General features: G+C 38.5%; 1 protein-coding gene across 2 annotated transcripts in view; it reads right to left on the minus strand.

The window, feature by feature from the left end:
- LOC131030313 (bifunctional fucokinase/fucose pyrophosphorylase) overlaps positions 1–15,538 on the minus strand; it is a 119,023-nt gene that overhangs the window by 61,142 nt on the left and 42,343 nt on the right. For both annotated transcript variants that reach the window (XM_057961044.2, XM_057961045.1), the window contains one exon: positions 13,475–13,845. In XM_057961044.2, coding sequence (XP_057817027.1) covers positions 13,475–13,845 — 371 coding nt within the window. The remainder of the gene's footprint in view (positions 1–13,474; positions 13,846–15,538) is intronic.

Raw genomic sequence — 15,538 nt, forward strand, 5'->3', positions numbered from 1 at the left:
AGAGAATTCAGCTACAAGCAAAGGACTTGACACTTCCTCGACTCCTCCTGTAACAGAGCAGCTGCAAATATGCAATGAGCCAGCTGAAAACATTAAAGAGCAGAGTGGGAATTTAACCATAGCATCAAGACAGACTATACCTCAAGATTGGTTAGTTGCTCGAGCTCAGCAAAAGGCAGCCACCAAGCCACCTATCGACTTGGAAGACATCTTCTCTCGCATAGGCGAAGCAAAGTCCAAGGGGAAGAAAAATCCTAAAGTGTATTCCCGAATAACCAAAGATGAACAAAGGAACCGTACCCTCCATATCGCCACCCTGCCTATTGATAAGCCAGCAGATCAAGTTACACTAGCTGATTATAGCATCACAACCGTCCCAATCGGACGAGCCACCAAGGAACAAGAAAGGGAGGAGTTCAAGGACTCCGTGCAAAACATGCTCAGGCAACTCAAAGAGATAACTGCTGAGAAGGACATGTATCGAGTTCGTGCTAAGCAAGCCGAGGGGTACATTGATCAACTCCTGAGACCACTGCATAATGCCCCCGAGTCCCATATTCCCCCTACAGCATTGGCACAAAGGACCACCACAGAATTTGAGGGAGTACAAGATACCGCCAAGGCCGTCAAGGAATGGATACGAAGCATTAAAGAGAGGGGAGAACAAATCATTGGAGAGGTAAAGGAAATGGCCCACTACCGAGAGACCATTTTGGTCAAACTGCTCGAGGTGAACCGAAAATGCCTCAAAGTCCATGAGGTGGTTGCTACAACTCTTCCTCTCGTAAGGGCTCTCTTATGGACCCAAGCACAAATTCCTACATTGCCCCCATCCTAGACCCCCATGACATCAACATTTTTAAAGAATGGTACTGGACCATCACCATGAAGAGCGTGACAAGAGAAACCATTGACAAAGAGCAAGCGGAATCTGACCAAATTTTGAAGAACATGGAGGAACTTGGCAAGATAATCCTCCGATCAATGGTTTTAGGTTGGAAGAATGATCTGTCTGATAACGTAGTGCAACCGGACAGGGAGGAAAGATTGAGAACAAATAAGATCGCCTACTCCACTGAGGACCTGAATTTTGCCGATAAATTACATTCAGACATTTTGCGTTTTGAGGTTAATCGGTTCAGCTGGCAAGATGGTTTAAAGCACGTAGATCGTGATCCAGAAGGCATGCAATATAAGATACGTCAGTCCCCTATACCTCAGTTCACGGTGTTGTTCCAGCTTTGCATCAGGTTTCAAGAGTATGTTCGTGAAGAACGTGCAGCAGGTCGAGACCTTTGGAAAGAGTATTTGCATGGCGAAGATGAATTTTTAGTAAAGTGATATGCAGCTGGAAAGAAAAAAGTGCTTTCTTAAAATGCATTTTTCTTTCAAATTTGAAAAAACACTTTTTGGCCAAAAGTTCATATTTGACTGCCAAGTCAGCTGTAAACTTTAAACTCTGTGCATGTCCACTTTTTGAATTGTTATGGATGGTTTTTAATTACCTTTTTAGGTAGTTATTGCTCTCATTTTGGGTGGTTGCTGATATTTACCTTCTATTTATGGGTATGGGTACCTTTTGTACAAATGAATTTGGGCCACTTGTTTAGTTTAAATCTTGGCCATTCATCTATTTTGGGAAATATATTTAAAGGGATTGGTTTTCCCTTATTTTTTGGTAAGAAGTTCAAGGATTGTTGTTGAAGCTCTGGCGAAATTTACACAAGATTAATGGAAAATTAAGGTTGTTTTCATTTCTTTGTGAGTGCATGGTCTCCTTCTTCACCATTTAAATTATTTTGTTGTGTCTTTTATTTTTCAATAGCATTTTTAGGATAAACATCTGATAGAATCCTCGTTGTTCATACCATTAAGGACTGACTGATTGTCATTCCCTTTGCATGGTTAATCTGAACCCTCTCATATGCTCAGTTCGGTTATTAAACAATTAGTGAATGAATGTTAAAATTCAAAATTTATGTTTAATAGCATGAAAATCTAGTTTTCCTTGAAGATCGCACTAGATTCTTATAAACATTGTGCTTAAATAGCTGATAGTGTTAAATCTGGTTATTTGGAGGTGTCTGTCTGTTTTTCTTGAACATGCTATCTTAGTTAAGTAATTAGATTTTCTGTATCTCTTTTCCCTGTCCCTCTTTTTTCCTTTTTTTAACCAAGAAACCCCACAGCCCAGCTGAATTAGTATCAATCCAACTGAAATTAACCGATAACGAGACTGTTAAATTTCAGGGAACTCACCTGAAAGTTATTCATCTCATCGTAAGTCCCCTTTGTGTTTCCAGCAAAACACATCAAACCATTGAGTAATCCCGCAGTCAAGACCTGACAATCAAAACCTTGAGATGATCCCCTTTGGTCAAACAAAAAACAGCATTAGGGATTTCCTTATCTCAAGAGAGGATAGGATACTTAGCGAGTACATTCTATTCTGCGTTCGCCGGATGAAGTCGTAGTTTCGCGATTTCAGACACGTCAACAGTTTCCCAGTCAAAGGAATCTCCTGCGGGTATAAAACCCATGATGCCCAAATTGTGGGTGATGCATATGAAATCCCCTAACCCTCCAAGATGGCAGGATCAAAGCTCTGACACCACTATGATGAACCCTTTCTGGTTCAACTCTTCAACCTACTGTAATCTGTAGATCTTCTTTGTAATTTTTAATTATTAAGATGGTCTTTCAGAAATAGACAGAAGTTGTAGAAGAGGGTTTATTAATATTGCAACACATATTGAAATAATACATGAATTTAATCAACTGAAACAATGAATTGGAGAATTTAGAAGCATACCCGTAGGTCCTTAGCCAATTTATTGAAAAGAAAGAATAAATCAGCAACTTACAAAGTTCTGATTTTTATTCTGGAACAATTCAGATCTGCTCTTATTTAAATACTAAGACACCCAAACAGTGGAAGATGGTGCCAATAAATGAGCAAGCTGTGTGTTTGGGAAAAGAAGCCTCCAAACCACAGAAGAATCAACAACAAAACAGTAAATAGGAAAACCCTACAACAAATCTGCCTTGTAAGAAGCCAAATCTGCCCCAATTCAATTCAATTTGACTTCTGAATGAAGCCAACCAAGCTGCAACAATCGATTGATCTTTCACAATCTCAAAGCTACTGAATTCTGAAGAATGCACGCTCTCCAAAACAGGTCCAAACCCTAGCCGCCATAGCCAAGTGCTCAGAAGAAAATGTCAAATGCTCAATATCAAGAATGAGGTGTAATTTCCATCTTGGCTGCCTAAATACCCAAAAAGTACGATTTTTGGCAATTAGGGTTTTAAAAATCATAACTTGCTTTTAGGGTTCCCAACTTAACCCTAAAAGCAACGCCTAACTTAGAAGATATTAATTTTTCACTTAATAAATTTAAGTGATGCACTTTGTGATTTTATATTAATATTTCATTATAATATTAATTGCCTATGGGACTGCTTAAAAATTCATATCTCCTTCATTATTGCTCGGAAACTGAATCTGTCAAAAGCTGGGGCCACAGTTCGCCACGCCAATGAAAATAGGACCATGTTTATTTTTAGGAGTTTTTCCCTAAAAATTAGGAAATCCTCCTATAATATCAGAAACTGATGAAACGAAGACCAAAACTGAACTCAACACTGAACTAGAACAAATAGACAGGCCACTCCTCAAGATACTGCATTATTGACCCCCTTATCCCTACCCTATTAGCCTACAAAGGTCCAAAAATAGGCTAACTCCTTGAACTCTGATGCTCACGAAAACAGGGACATTACAGAAAATCTCTCTCACAAAAACGATTATAGGGCAAAACCAACATATATACAAATTTACAACTAGAAAGATAAAACAAGAAGACAAGAAATAAGAACAAAATGAAAAGAAAACATACCTTGCTTCAATCCAAATGCTCTTCCAAGGAAATGCAACAATCCTTGTGATGAAGACTTAAAACCTTTAAATAAGCAACAAATCGAACTTCAAAACCCTAGCCACGTTTTTGAAAAACGTCTTTAACAGCAAAAATGCCTTGTAAAATGGCACAAGAATCGGTCAAATCTCAACGCCTAGGGTTGAGAAGGCAAAACGATATGGGAGAGAAGAGATTTGTGGCATTTTGGAGGACAAAATCTTGGTATTTTGGCAAACACGTGTTGCTGTTATAACGCCTTCAAACCAGCAAATAAATCCACCAAATGGCATGGAAAGAGTTTCAAGATGCATGAAAATAGCTAAGAATTCAAAATGCCTTCTTCCTCCTAGAAAATCTCCACAAAACTTGGTGGAAACTTTCAACAAATTCACCTAAGAAACTGGCCGAGTTCTTGGAGAAATGCAACAAGTTTCAATTTTGCATGTAATAGTGAAAATCGGGTTCCTTTCTTCATATTACAAGATTTTTTTTAAAAATCTCCTTTCTAGAGCAAATCGAGTTTTAAAAACTCATTTACAAGTTTAAAATGTTACTTTTCATTGCACAAGGCAAAATCGGGTTTTTGTGAGAGAAATACAAATTATAATAACATGTAAGAGGAAAATAAAATCCCTATTACAAGTAAAATCACTTAAATAGGAACTTTATAAAAGAATTACAAGTGACTTTTAAATTTATAATTCAAAATTAACTTGTAACTTATCCAAAAAGTTCCTATTATGACTTAAAAAGCCAAAAAGCATCAAGGGGGAAATAAAAAGTAAGTTACAAGTTCTAATTTCATAAAGTGCACTTGTAATTAACTGAAAATTTCCCTACAAAAACTAAAACAAAGGAAAACATTAAAACTTGCAATTCAAGGAAAATTTTCCACCTACAGTCAAAGAGAAAAATACCAAAATTGAAGGAAAAACATAGTAAACGAAACCAGAATACGATGAAATTTGAAACATGGTTTGCGAATGGACTAAGGATTAGTCCAGTCCAAGGGTGAGGCGAAATTATGCCTCGGAAAGCATGCCATAGAGTAAAATTTAAATTTTTTTGACAAAAATTTTATGTAATGGTCCATCATTTTTGAAAACAAAAAATGAGGACAACAAGTTGTTTCACCAGTAAAGTATGGTATACTCTTTAACGCAACCACTGGTATATCATTCCATTGGGTCAAAATAAGAGGACTCCCCCCATTGAAGGTAACAAAAACTTGATTTCTGGCCATGTGAAACAATGGTCTATTGATATGAGTGGTGGGAGACCGAGACAATAATGATTTTGTAAATGGAGGGGTAGAACGAGACCTAGGTGATGGGGTGTTTACAACCTTGACCCCCTTGACTGGTGACAATGAAGGTCTACCTCTCCGCCTTCTAGAATCTAAAGATGGGAGTTCAATAAATTGGAAAAAACCTCTAGAATACGCCCTCGTATGAATTATGGGCATGAAATCCAGAGTTGCAACAAGTCATGAACAAGAGTGGACTTGTGAGCAGAGACTTCGGAACCTCAGGGTTTCAGGGTTCCGAAGTTGAAGACTTAGGAACTTCGGAACCTGGGGGTTTTGGGGTTCTGGAGTTAGGAACTTGGGAACCTAGGGGTTCCAGAGTTACGAACAAGTCATGATCAAGAGACTGGACTTGTAAGCAGAGTCGCCAAGTGCTTGAAAGATGACTGCCTCTAAAAGTTGAGACACTAAGAACAGCATTGAATCCTTAGCATGTACATCGAAAGTCTGTCCCACTGGGCGTGCCAAAACCTGTTATCACAAAAGTTTGCACCCTTGTTGAGCTATCAACTCAACAACCTTGTGAAACATGGAAACAACCCCGAAGTGTGGGACCTTGCGCAAGGGGGTTGAATCTCCGGAGAAGGTCGGCTTCCTTCTCAATCCAAGTGCAAGTGTTGAACCAACTCAATACTTCAAATCTTACTTCTAAATCTATCCTAACATCTTGTAGAGGAAAAGGGAAGAGAGAAATACTTAAAATGAAAGGAGGTGATGCACCAAGATAAGTAATGTTTCTCTCCCCACCCGAAATGGCACAAAGAATCAACTAAAATACCCAGAAGATGCACAAACTTCAATTGCATGAATGACCTTAACGCAAGTATGGAGGTTAGGACTTGTCGAATGTCAAGAGGGAAGAAGATTTCCCACAAGTCACACCCAGAAATAGGTTACCACAACATATATGTGAAAGAAAGCCACAAACATACACTTATAATGAAGGTAAGAACACATCCACAACATACATAAGCTGAAGTAAGGCAAGAATGATGATTTCAATTCATTATAAGGCCAATGGCCAAACTTACAGTTGCAGAAATGCAAGATAAATACAAATCTTTAAGAGAAGTGAAAGAGCATAGAATAGCTCAAGCCAACAAGGAGAGAATCCTTTACACTGAGGCATAACAGCCTTATATAGAAAAGTGGTTGCAAGAGTTGTTGGAGCATTAAAATCCTTAAGTGTTAATCACACCATCTAGAAGTGTTGCAAGCCGGAAGGAAGTTGGGAAGACTTGGGCTTGGAACTTCGGAACCTCGAGGTTCCGAAGTTCTGGGGAATAGAAGAAGAGGCTAAGGAAGGAACTTTGGAACCTCGAGGTTTCGGAGTTCCGGGGAAGAGAAAGGAGACTTAGCAAAGGAACTTCGGAACCTCGGGGTTCCGAAGTTCCGGGGAAGAGAAGAAGAGGCGAAGGAAGGAACTTCGAAACCTCGGGGTTTCGGAGTTCGTGGGAAGAGAAAGGAGACTTAGCAAAGGAACTTCAGAACCTCGGAGTTCCTGGAAAGAGAAAGGAGACTTAGAAAAGGAACTTCGGAACGTCGGGGTTCCGGAATTCTGAGGAAGAGAAAGGAGACTTAGCAAAGGAACTCCGGAACCTCAGGGTTCCGAAGTTCCGGGGAAGAGAAAGGTGACTTAGCAACCTGTTGTGACGTTTTCACACATCGCCCCATTGCAAATGGGGACCCATGTTTTTTGCTTTTTAGGGTTTGTTTTCTAGGTCTTTTAGGGTTTTGTTAGTTAGCCTTTGCATTTTGAGTGCTGTCAGGGAGATCAATAGGATAGCAAGTCCTGCTTGAGTGATGTCCTGATCCTGAATTTGACTAAGTCTGGAATGTCCTGATCCTGAATTTGACTAAGTCTGGAGACTGAAAAACCTCCAAAAACTAGATTTTGCAATATAACTCCTGGAGGTCTGAAACCACTCTCAAACATCCTGAAAGTATATATGGAATATAACTTAAAGTATAAGTTTTTCTTCTTTCTTATACTTAAATGTTATATTCCATTAAAATTGTCCTGATAGAGAGTTCAAAAAGTCAAAATTCGCTCCTGTCCTTCATTGAGGATCCAGAGCGAATTTCGCTCCTGTCCCTCCCAGGAGGACCAAGGCGAAGCGCTCCTGTCCCTCACCAAGGGACCAGGGCGATAATACTTATTTGAGCCATTCCTGACCTTGTTTGGACGAATTGAGACATCAAAGGCATGGTCCTAGCAAAGGCATTTCATGGTGAAAAGTGAAGCATTTGGGCCTGGAGGACAAAAATCGCTCCTGTCCCTCACTGAAGGACCGGAGCTTGAAATCCAAAATTGCCTTGTCCTTGAAAGATTTGAACGATTTCCCGAATTGAGAAGATCAAAGGAGATACATTTTATCAGTTGAATATAACTTGAAAGCGCAATCATGAGGAAAATTGACCCTAGAAGCAAAATCGCTCCTGTCCCTCTGCCAGGGACCAGGGCGAATTTAAGTGATAGCTCCCGTCCCTCTCTCAGGGACCAGAGCGATTTTCCTTATAAGACAGGTTTTGGGCGAAAATCAAGTAAGTGTTAAGTTTGAGGCAAGCAAAGGAGGCGTAATGAGTCCGTTGAAGATAATTTGAAGATTGTAAAAACGCCAAGTGAAGCCCATATTGTCCTAGGCGCTCCTGTCCCTCTCCCAGGGACCAGAGCAATTTCTTCCTTAGACAAATCTCTCGCCAAGATGAAGCAAATTACATGTCAAGGATGAGTGAAGGGGAGCATAGCGGATCCATTGAAGATGGTTTTAAAAGTTAGCAAAGCATGATTGAGCCTACAAGTGAAAGTTCGCTCCTGTCCCTCAACCAGGGACCAGGGCGAACTCAAGGTTATTTAATATTCCCTCCAAGCTTAAATCACTCCAAGCTAAGACACAAAGGGGCAATGATGTTTGGAACGCCTCGGAGAGGAAGTAAAGTATCAAAGACCGCAAAGGTGATGGAAATGCCCAAGTTCGCTCCTGTCCCTCTCCCAGGGACCAGAGCGAAATGTTCAAGTGTGTCCAAATTTAAGTTGCCACTCACATTTCAAGTGTTCAAAAGGGAGTAAAGAACATCATTTTGCACCGTGAAGACAGTTGCAAGTTGATATAAACAATGAAGACCCAAGGAAAAAGGCAAGTTCGCTCCTGTCCCTCACCAAGGGACCAGGGCGAAAGTACTTTAAAGCACACTCCTTCCACAAAAGGGACGAATTAAGCTCAAGATTCCCAAATTAAAATGCTATTTTGGACGTCTAAGACAAGACTCTGAACGTGAAAAACAAGAAAAACAAGGCCAAAATGAAGGAGCGCTCCTGTCCCTCAGCCAGGGACCAGAGCGATGTGGTTAATGTCCCTTATTCCTCCCATGCTTAGGCGCCAATATTTTCGAATTACATTAAAATGCCAAATTCGATAAAAATGTGAAAGATTTAATTAAATTGGTATTTAAAAATAGCACATGGACATTCAATAATTAATTTAAAGCCTTTAAAAAATCGAGGTTTTTAATTACAAAGACATTTAATTAATTATTATTAAATTAAATTTTGAAAAAAGGGAGCGCTTGGGGTATTATTTTGCAAGGTCGGCCCCCTCTTTTATTAAATTTTATTTGTTTTTTGGGCCTATTTTCCAAGTCGGCCTAGAGGCAATTATCAAGATGAGCGCCTATATAAGAGGGGTGTGTTGAGCATGTTAATCCATCTTTCAATCATTTGTCCAAGTGCGATTTTGAAGGAGCAATAAAGGAGTGCGAAATCTGGTCCAAGAAGGAGTGCGAGTTGAAGGCTAGAAGTGGTGAAGTTGATAGAGGAAGCACATTTTGAAGACTTCAATCCATATTTTGCCTAGCAAACTTGCTTAATTTTGCATCTTTTCTTAGAGTTAATTCCCAAGTGGAGGTATGGCGAGATTCTCCTAGTCTCAATTTTGAATTTTCAATTTTCAATCTCAAGTGGCTTAGTAAATTTAGGAAATGATAATTCAAAGATTTATCATGAGGTTTCCGAATTTAAAACTTAAATCCTCTTTCTAGTCTATATTTCCACGTTGCAAAATATATTACTAATTTTGAAATGTTGTGTAGGTATCAAGATGGCGACTCCAAGCTCGAAGGATCTGCAAGTCGGAAGGTTCTCCTCAAGGAAAATCAAGCCAGATCAAGGACGATCTCCTCAAGGACGATCAAGCAAGGACAAGGGCGACCTCTTCCAATCCAGCATTCCAAGGCGAGGTACAACAATCATCCTGCAAATCAAGGACACAAGAAGTTAGAACAAGGGTTCGTTGAAGAAGCATATAGTTCCAGATGAATTAATTAAAGCTAGCTTCTCAACAACATCAAGTTGAATATCTACCAAGTTACAAGTGTCAGACGAGGTGGCATCCCAGTCATCGCTCATCCAGTCGGATTGTTCCACCTCCGCATGTCCAGATTCAATGTACCTAACTCATGGAAGGTGGCACAAACTCCGATGTACCTACCCCAGCTATCCATTGGTGGAATTTTCTAGAGAGGACATGTGTCCAAGCAATACAATTTTATCATTGGTCAAGCATTAAATGTTATGTAATGGTTGTAACAAACCCTAATTAGGGTTTTCATTGTAAAATCTTGGCCATTGATCTCGAATTGATCTAAGCCATCGAATTGTATTGAGGGCACTATATAAGCCCTGGCATTTCATTTGTAAAGGCGAATGAGAGAGAATTAGGAATTAGAGTGAATAGAGAGTAGTTAGAAGGTGATTAGAATAGCAATTAGAGTAGAGTAGAGAGAGAAGGTAAAGATTGTTGCCAAGAGGTTGTTGTAAAAGACTTGTAACTTCATTGAAGAAATGGTGAAATTTATGGGTCGATTCGACAATTTGCATGGTCTTTATACTTCTCATATTTGATTTCATGTTATTAGATGAGTGGAAGAAATGTGCTTGATTGATGGTGAAATTCGTATATCCATACTACTAGTAGTTTGTTCATTGCAAACTTGCCTTGCGTAGTCAACTGGAATCATTCAGCTTAAGCTTAACTTCAATTGTCGCTTATTCATCGATATGCATCAACCTGATGGTGTCTATGCCTGCAGTGATGATTTGAACATCATAAAGCTTTCCTTCGAAGATCGCACTAGCCTTGTGGAGATGGTCCTGCGATGTCAAAACAAGACCTAGTTAGAATTCCATCAAAGATCAATCATTGCTCCTACATTCTTAGTGTTAGGATTAGATCCTTTCCTCGCCCTCGTCTTTTTTCCTTTTTTCAAATCTAAGCTAGTAAAATCCTGTGTCCAGCAATATTCAAAGCAAATCAGAAGTTCAGGCATCAAATGTAAGTCCCCTTGTGATTCCAGCAAATCACATCATACCACAAAGAGCTTATCCACACGTAGACACCCTACATACAAGAACCTTGGAGTCATCCTGATTGATCCTTTTTCGCGATATCTTCAGCAATCAGAGGCTTTATTCAAGAGAGGATAAGGTACCCTTGGGTATTTTATTCTGTGTTAGGCAGTGTACAAAATACACGTCAACACAACCTGGGAACTTCGGGAGTCCGGAGTTTCGGGGTTAAGGACTAAGGAACTTCCTCCAGACAAGACAACACTTCACACTTCATAATTCCATTGCTTTTCTCCTTGATCTACTAGGGCAGCGCTGGTCCATGGATAGTGTCTCTGATCAGTTCTCACTGATGGACCAAGGTTGTCATAAAATGACAAAAGTTACACCATCCATATGCAGATTTGAGAAGGGAGTCATTAAAAGATATATGGAAATCCTTCATCACAAGAACACGTGAAGAATAAATATATACACCAGGTTCATGAAAAAGATTATTTGCTGACTTATGAAGAGCAAGTTGTGGAGATTAATTGCAGATTTATGAGGAGATTGTGATAGGATTATTTGCAGATTTATAAGGAGACAGTGATCAGATTTTTTGTGACAAATTTATGGTCAGCTTATAGCATATTCAAGAAGAGAATCAGAGCAGATTTGTATGAATCATTTAGAGAAGAATTATTATCATTCAAGGCAGATTTGTGAAGGGGAGAGAACATGCAAATTTGAAGAAAAGCATATGAAAGTGATGTAATAATGTTAATGTGAATTTGAGCAGACTTGGAGCAAAGTTAAGAGACATATTTGGGTAGAATCTTTATCATGGAAATATAATCAGATTTGTGGAGAGATATTGTCCATCATCCATTGAAGAAACAACATTCTAGCCCACTACCAACCTTCCAACCGACAATATTCAACCTCCCACTCTTCAGGAGATAGCAAATGGTATTGAGCTTATGCAAGAAGGTGGTCCTTCCAAATTACCAAAGCAATCTACATCACTGAAGGACTCACTATGTCAAGAAGAATCCAATAGTGATGAGGAAATCACTATACAACTTTCCAAGCCAAACCCTTAAGATCCTTTGGGTACCCTACAGAGGTATGTTCAGGACCTACAACTTTGGTTGGCTTTATGAGTGAAGTGGCTAACATTGCCAAATAACTAGACAACTCTCACCCCTCTCTCATCCTACAAGAGGCTCACTATGTCTAGAAGTTTCTGAAAGAAGGATGCTACAAGGAGTTTACAAGAATCTTTCTCTTTAAGAGTTGGCCCACTACTCATACTCCAAGGCTAAAGAAGGCATACCAACCAACATAATTATACCTTCGTTTGATGGGATTGATGGTCAATTCATTGTGTTGGTGGTAATTTTCCGACATAAGAATAATACTTGTTATGTTTAGTTAATAATTGGCCATGTAATGTTCCTGTAGGGATTAGTTGGTAGTTGGCGACAATTGGTATCTCTGCCAACCGCGGGGTAGTATATACGCTATATTGTAACGGGAATAGGGACATTATTGTTGTATCCAGTTTACACGATGAAATAAAGCTATATCTTTATGCCATAAATGTTTTGTGAATTATACATGTTAGTGTTCATGTACTTGCCACATTTTGTTTACTTCTGGTAATCTGAGAACTCACACCGTAGGGAGTAAACACAATGAGGCACTTTGTCTCATCAAATCCATCTTCAAGGTCTTGTATCTCCTCTAGCACTATTCAGTCTCCCATCACCATCTTGTAGATCATGCAGATGAGTCGGCCTAAGTTTCTCAAAAGTTATATGGAGCAATGGACAAGCAAAAACTTAGATTTCAAGAATAGTTAGCTCAACCATCCAACTCACAGAGCTTCAAAGGGCCAAGGTCATTGAGAAAGAAAAATAATTGACTATAAAGGTTCAACAGCTGATGGAAACGGGTAACCAACTCACTGAAAAAGATATGAAGCTTTCCAAGTTGTAACTTGAAAATATGAAACTTGAGCATCAATTGTCAAAGGCAATTCAGCTACTGAAAACTACTTGCGAACGAGAAGTTTTGGCAGCCAATCACTTGAAACTTCACACAAAGAAAGTATATTGTTTGCAACAGAGGATCTCCCAATAGTCCACTCTATCTTTATCAATTTATGCACCTCCAAGGACGTCTTCTCCACCAGCCCCTCAGTGATGCATAGTTTTGTTCTTTTCAGGCTCCCAACTTTGTTATCCAGTCGTCTGGAAGACGACTCTTTTTTGGGGGAGCTTAAGTTGTAGGAGTCCTTGTCATTTCTGATAATCACTACATACCCTTGCCCTAAAACAATCCCAATGAAAATAACTTCAAGAATCTGGAAACTATATTGAAGCTAGGTTTTAAATGTTTACACATTACACAAGCACATTGTATGCATCTATTTTTTATTCAAGAAAATGAGTTCTTTCAAATTAATTACTGTTTTCTATGCTAACTATTGGCTTCCTTTGATATTATTGCCCTGAAGGTATTTTTCATAACACCTTAGAAATGTCTAACCCTTGTTTCACAGGTGTTAAAAAACCTTGCTTAACTTTTCATTTCTTGTTTTTAAAAAGTTAGACGATCAATGTCATTAGATATATACAATTGGCCACTCAATTACATTAAACATAGATTAGGAGATGGAAATGTTTGATGAGCCATTTTTATTTGTCATTACATGTTGAGGAAAAAGAAGGATAACTTAAGCTCATACATCTTAATTAAATAAGCCTGTTGATTTCTTTAGATATAAATCAGCAAATATTTGAGCAAAATAGAAATATAAAAAATGATGTGATGCAACAAAATAACAGCGCCCACACATGTATTAATCTACCATGACAATAATGCATTTAAGTAGAAACACATGTATAAACAAGTTACCTCTTCTTTCTGGGATAACAGCTCAGATATCAGGATTGATGATGAACTAGAAAGTTTAATTAAATCTTGCCATGCTTGTCCTCTGATTGCAAAGATGCCTGTATCAAGCAGTGCTCTACCATCGGATCTTACTGCCCCATTATTTATAAGCTCCTTTAAACCAGGTTTCTGCAAAATATTTTCAACTAAATGCAACTTTTTGTCACTGTTGCTTACACTTGTGTTAGTAGATGATAAAACGATAACACCATGATTTCTAGCAATATCAAGTGTTATTGGGACAGTGACAACACAAGCTCCATCATCTGGAAACACCATACTTGATGAATCAAAGCAGGGGAGAACATCTCCAGTCATAATGAAAAGTCCACCTGCAAGAAAAATCTTTCAATATCAAAGTTCATTTCATATGAAGCTAGAAATATGATCATTGATTTTCGTAATGAGGGAAAAAATCAGCACACAATATCTTAAAAAGAAAAAGAATGAAACAAGCAGATTGAGAGAAATACGAGTCCCAGTCAATATCAACATGGTGATATAAAAAATATACATCAAACTGGAAAGAAATGGCAAGACTGTCCTTTTGGACAGTATTGCCAACTTACTATCAGTCTATACTATTTGTTTTGTATCCACAGTACATGTGTGGAGCAGTATCATTAATCATATCAATTCATGCCTAAATAATAAACTAACCATCTCTTTTGTTTTAAAAGTCTCAATGCCTGACATTTTGGGAAAGCTCAATTTCTAGTTTATTCTGCAACTTCATTTTCGTGTTATAAAAAACATCATTAAATGGCATTTAAATTGTTACTATCCATAGTAGCATTTCATTTGCATGGCATTGGCAGAGTGTGAAAAAAGTGTAAATGGGGTTTAAAAGACTATTTTACTTGGCCTCAATGAGTTTATGAATAAAGGGATGGCCTATTTTTTTTTTCTAAACCCTCATTAAGGAGTAAATTAAAATGAACACCAAGTCAATACCAACTGACCAAAACATACTCCAGGAACATGTAACACATAAAATCAAACATACTCCATTGCTCCAAACATGTCAGAAGTGTCCAACAGATAGTCCCTTCTGCCGGTAACACTAGATCTTCTACCGGTAACCAAAACCTATCTGTCGGTAACCAACTATAACAACTAGTGTTGACATCAATGACAAAACATCAATACAACACATAATCAATTCATCCATAATGCCAACCCAAACAAGACTCTTGCATATTTCCAATAAAGAAAGGAAAGGTAAGTGTTGCCTTTTGTCTTATTCTTTTGAAGCTCTGATGTGTTTCCAGTTGTTTGAGAACTTCAAGTAGAATCATCCTGTTGGTTGGATAGATCAGAAGTCAGTAAGGATGACCGTCAAAACCTTGAATTCTTATGTATGTAAATTTCAAAAACTAGATAAACCAAGATCCATATTGATTAAACTTTTGGCTTCAGGAGATAACCTTTGGTGAGTTCCTCCTTGTAATGTCCTTGTGATGTACATCAGGAATGCATCATTGACTCGCTTGAAATGGCTCTTCTGCTTAAGTTGTAGCTGAGGACAACAGTCATAATACTTGAATTCATTTTCTCCATTGCCATCTACGCCTCTGCAGATTAGTCTGGAATATTTAAAAAATTTGGCCAATGAGTACATAATGTAGGAGCTCATGTAGAATGACTTTGTCTTCTCCAAATTTATCAACTATTCATGAAGATTGTTGCTGATTATGTGGGACCAATTGTACATCTTGACTCCCGAGGTAATTTCATCAATGAAATAGTACATCCATGTCTTGAATAGTGCTCCCTGAGGGCTGCCCATTACCCTATTCAGTAGTAGGATGATATCACCATATTCTTCTTTAGAGTGTGGGCGCAACAGATTCTTTGGCACTCTCCCTTGGAGTCTTTTCTTTTCCAACCGTGACTTGTTAATATTTGCCGCACAAAGTTCAGACTGGTTATCCTAGATCCTCTTGGTATCTTCTTTGGTTTTGTAGGAGGTTTTATTGTAATTTGGAATTCCAAACATCTCTTGAATGGCTAACTCTGAAAGAT

Source organism: Cryptomeria japonica, chromosome 11 (genome assembly GCF_030272615.1).
Source record: "Cryptomeria japonica chromosome 11, Sugi_1.0, whole genome shotgun sequence".
Taxonomy (NCBI): Eukaryota; Viridiplantae; Streptophyta; class Pinopsida; order Cupressales; family Cupressaceae; genus Cryptomeria; species Cryptomeria japonica.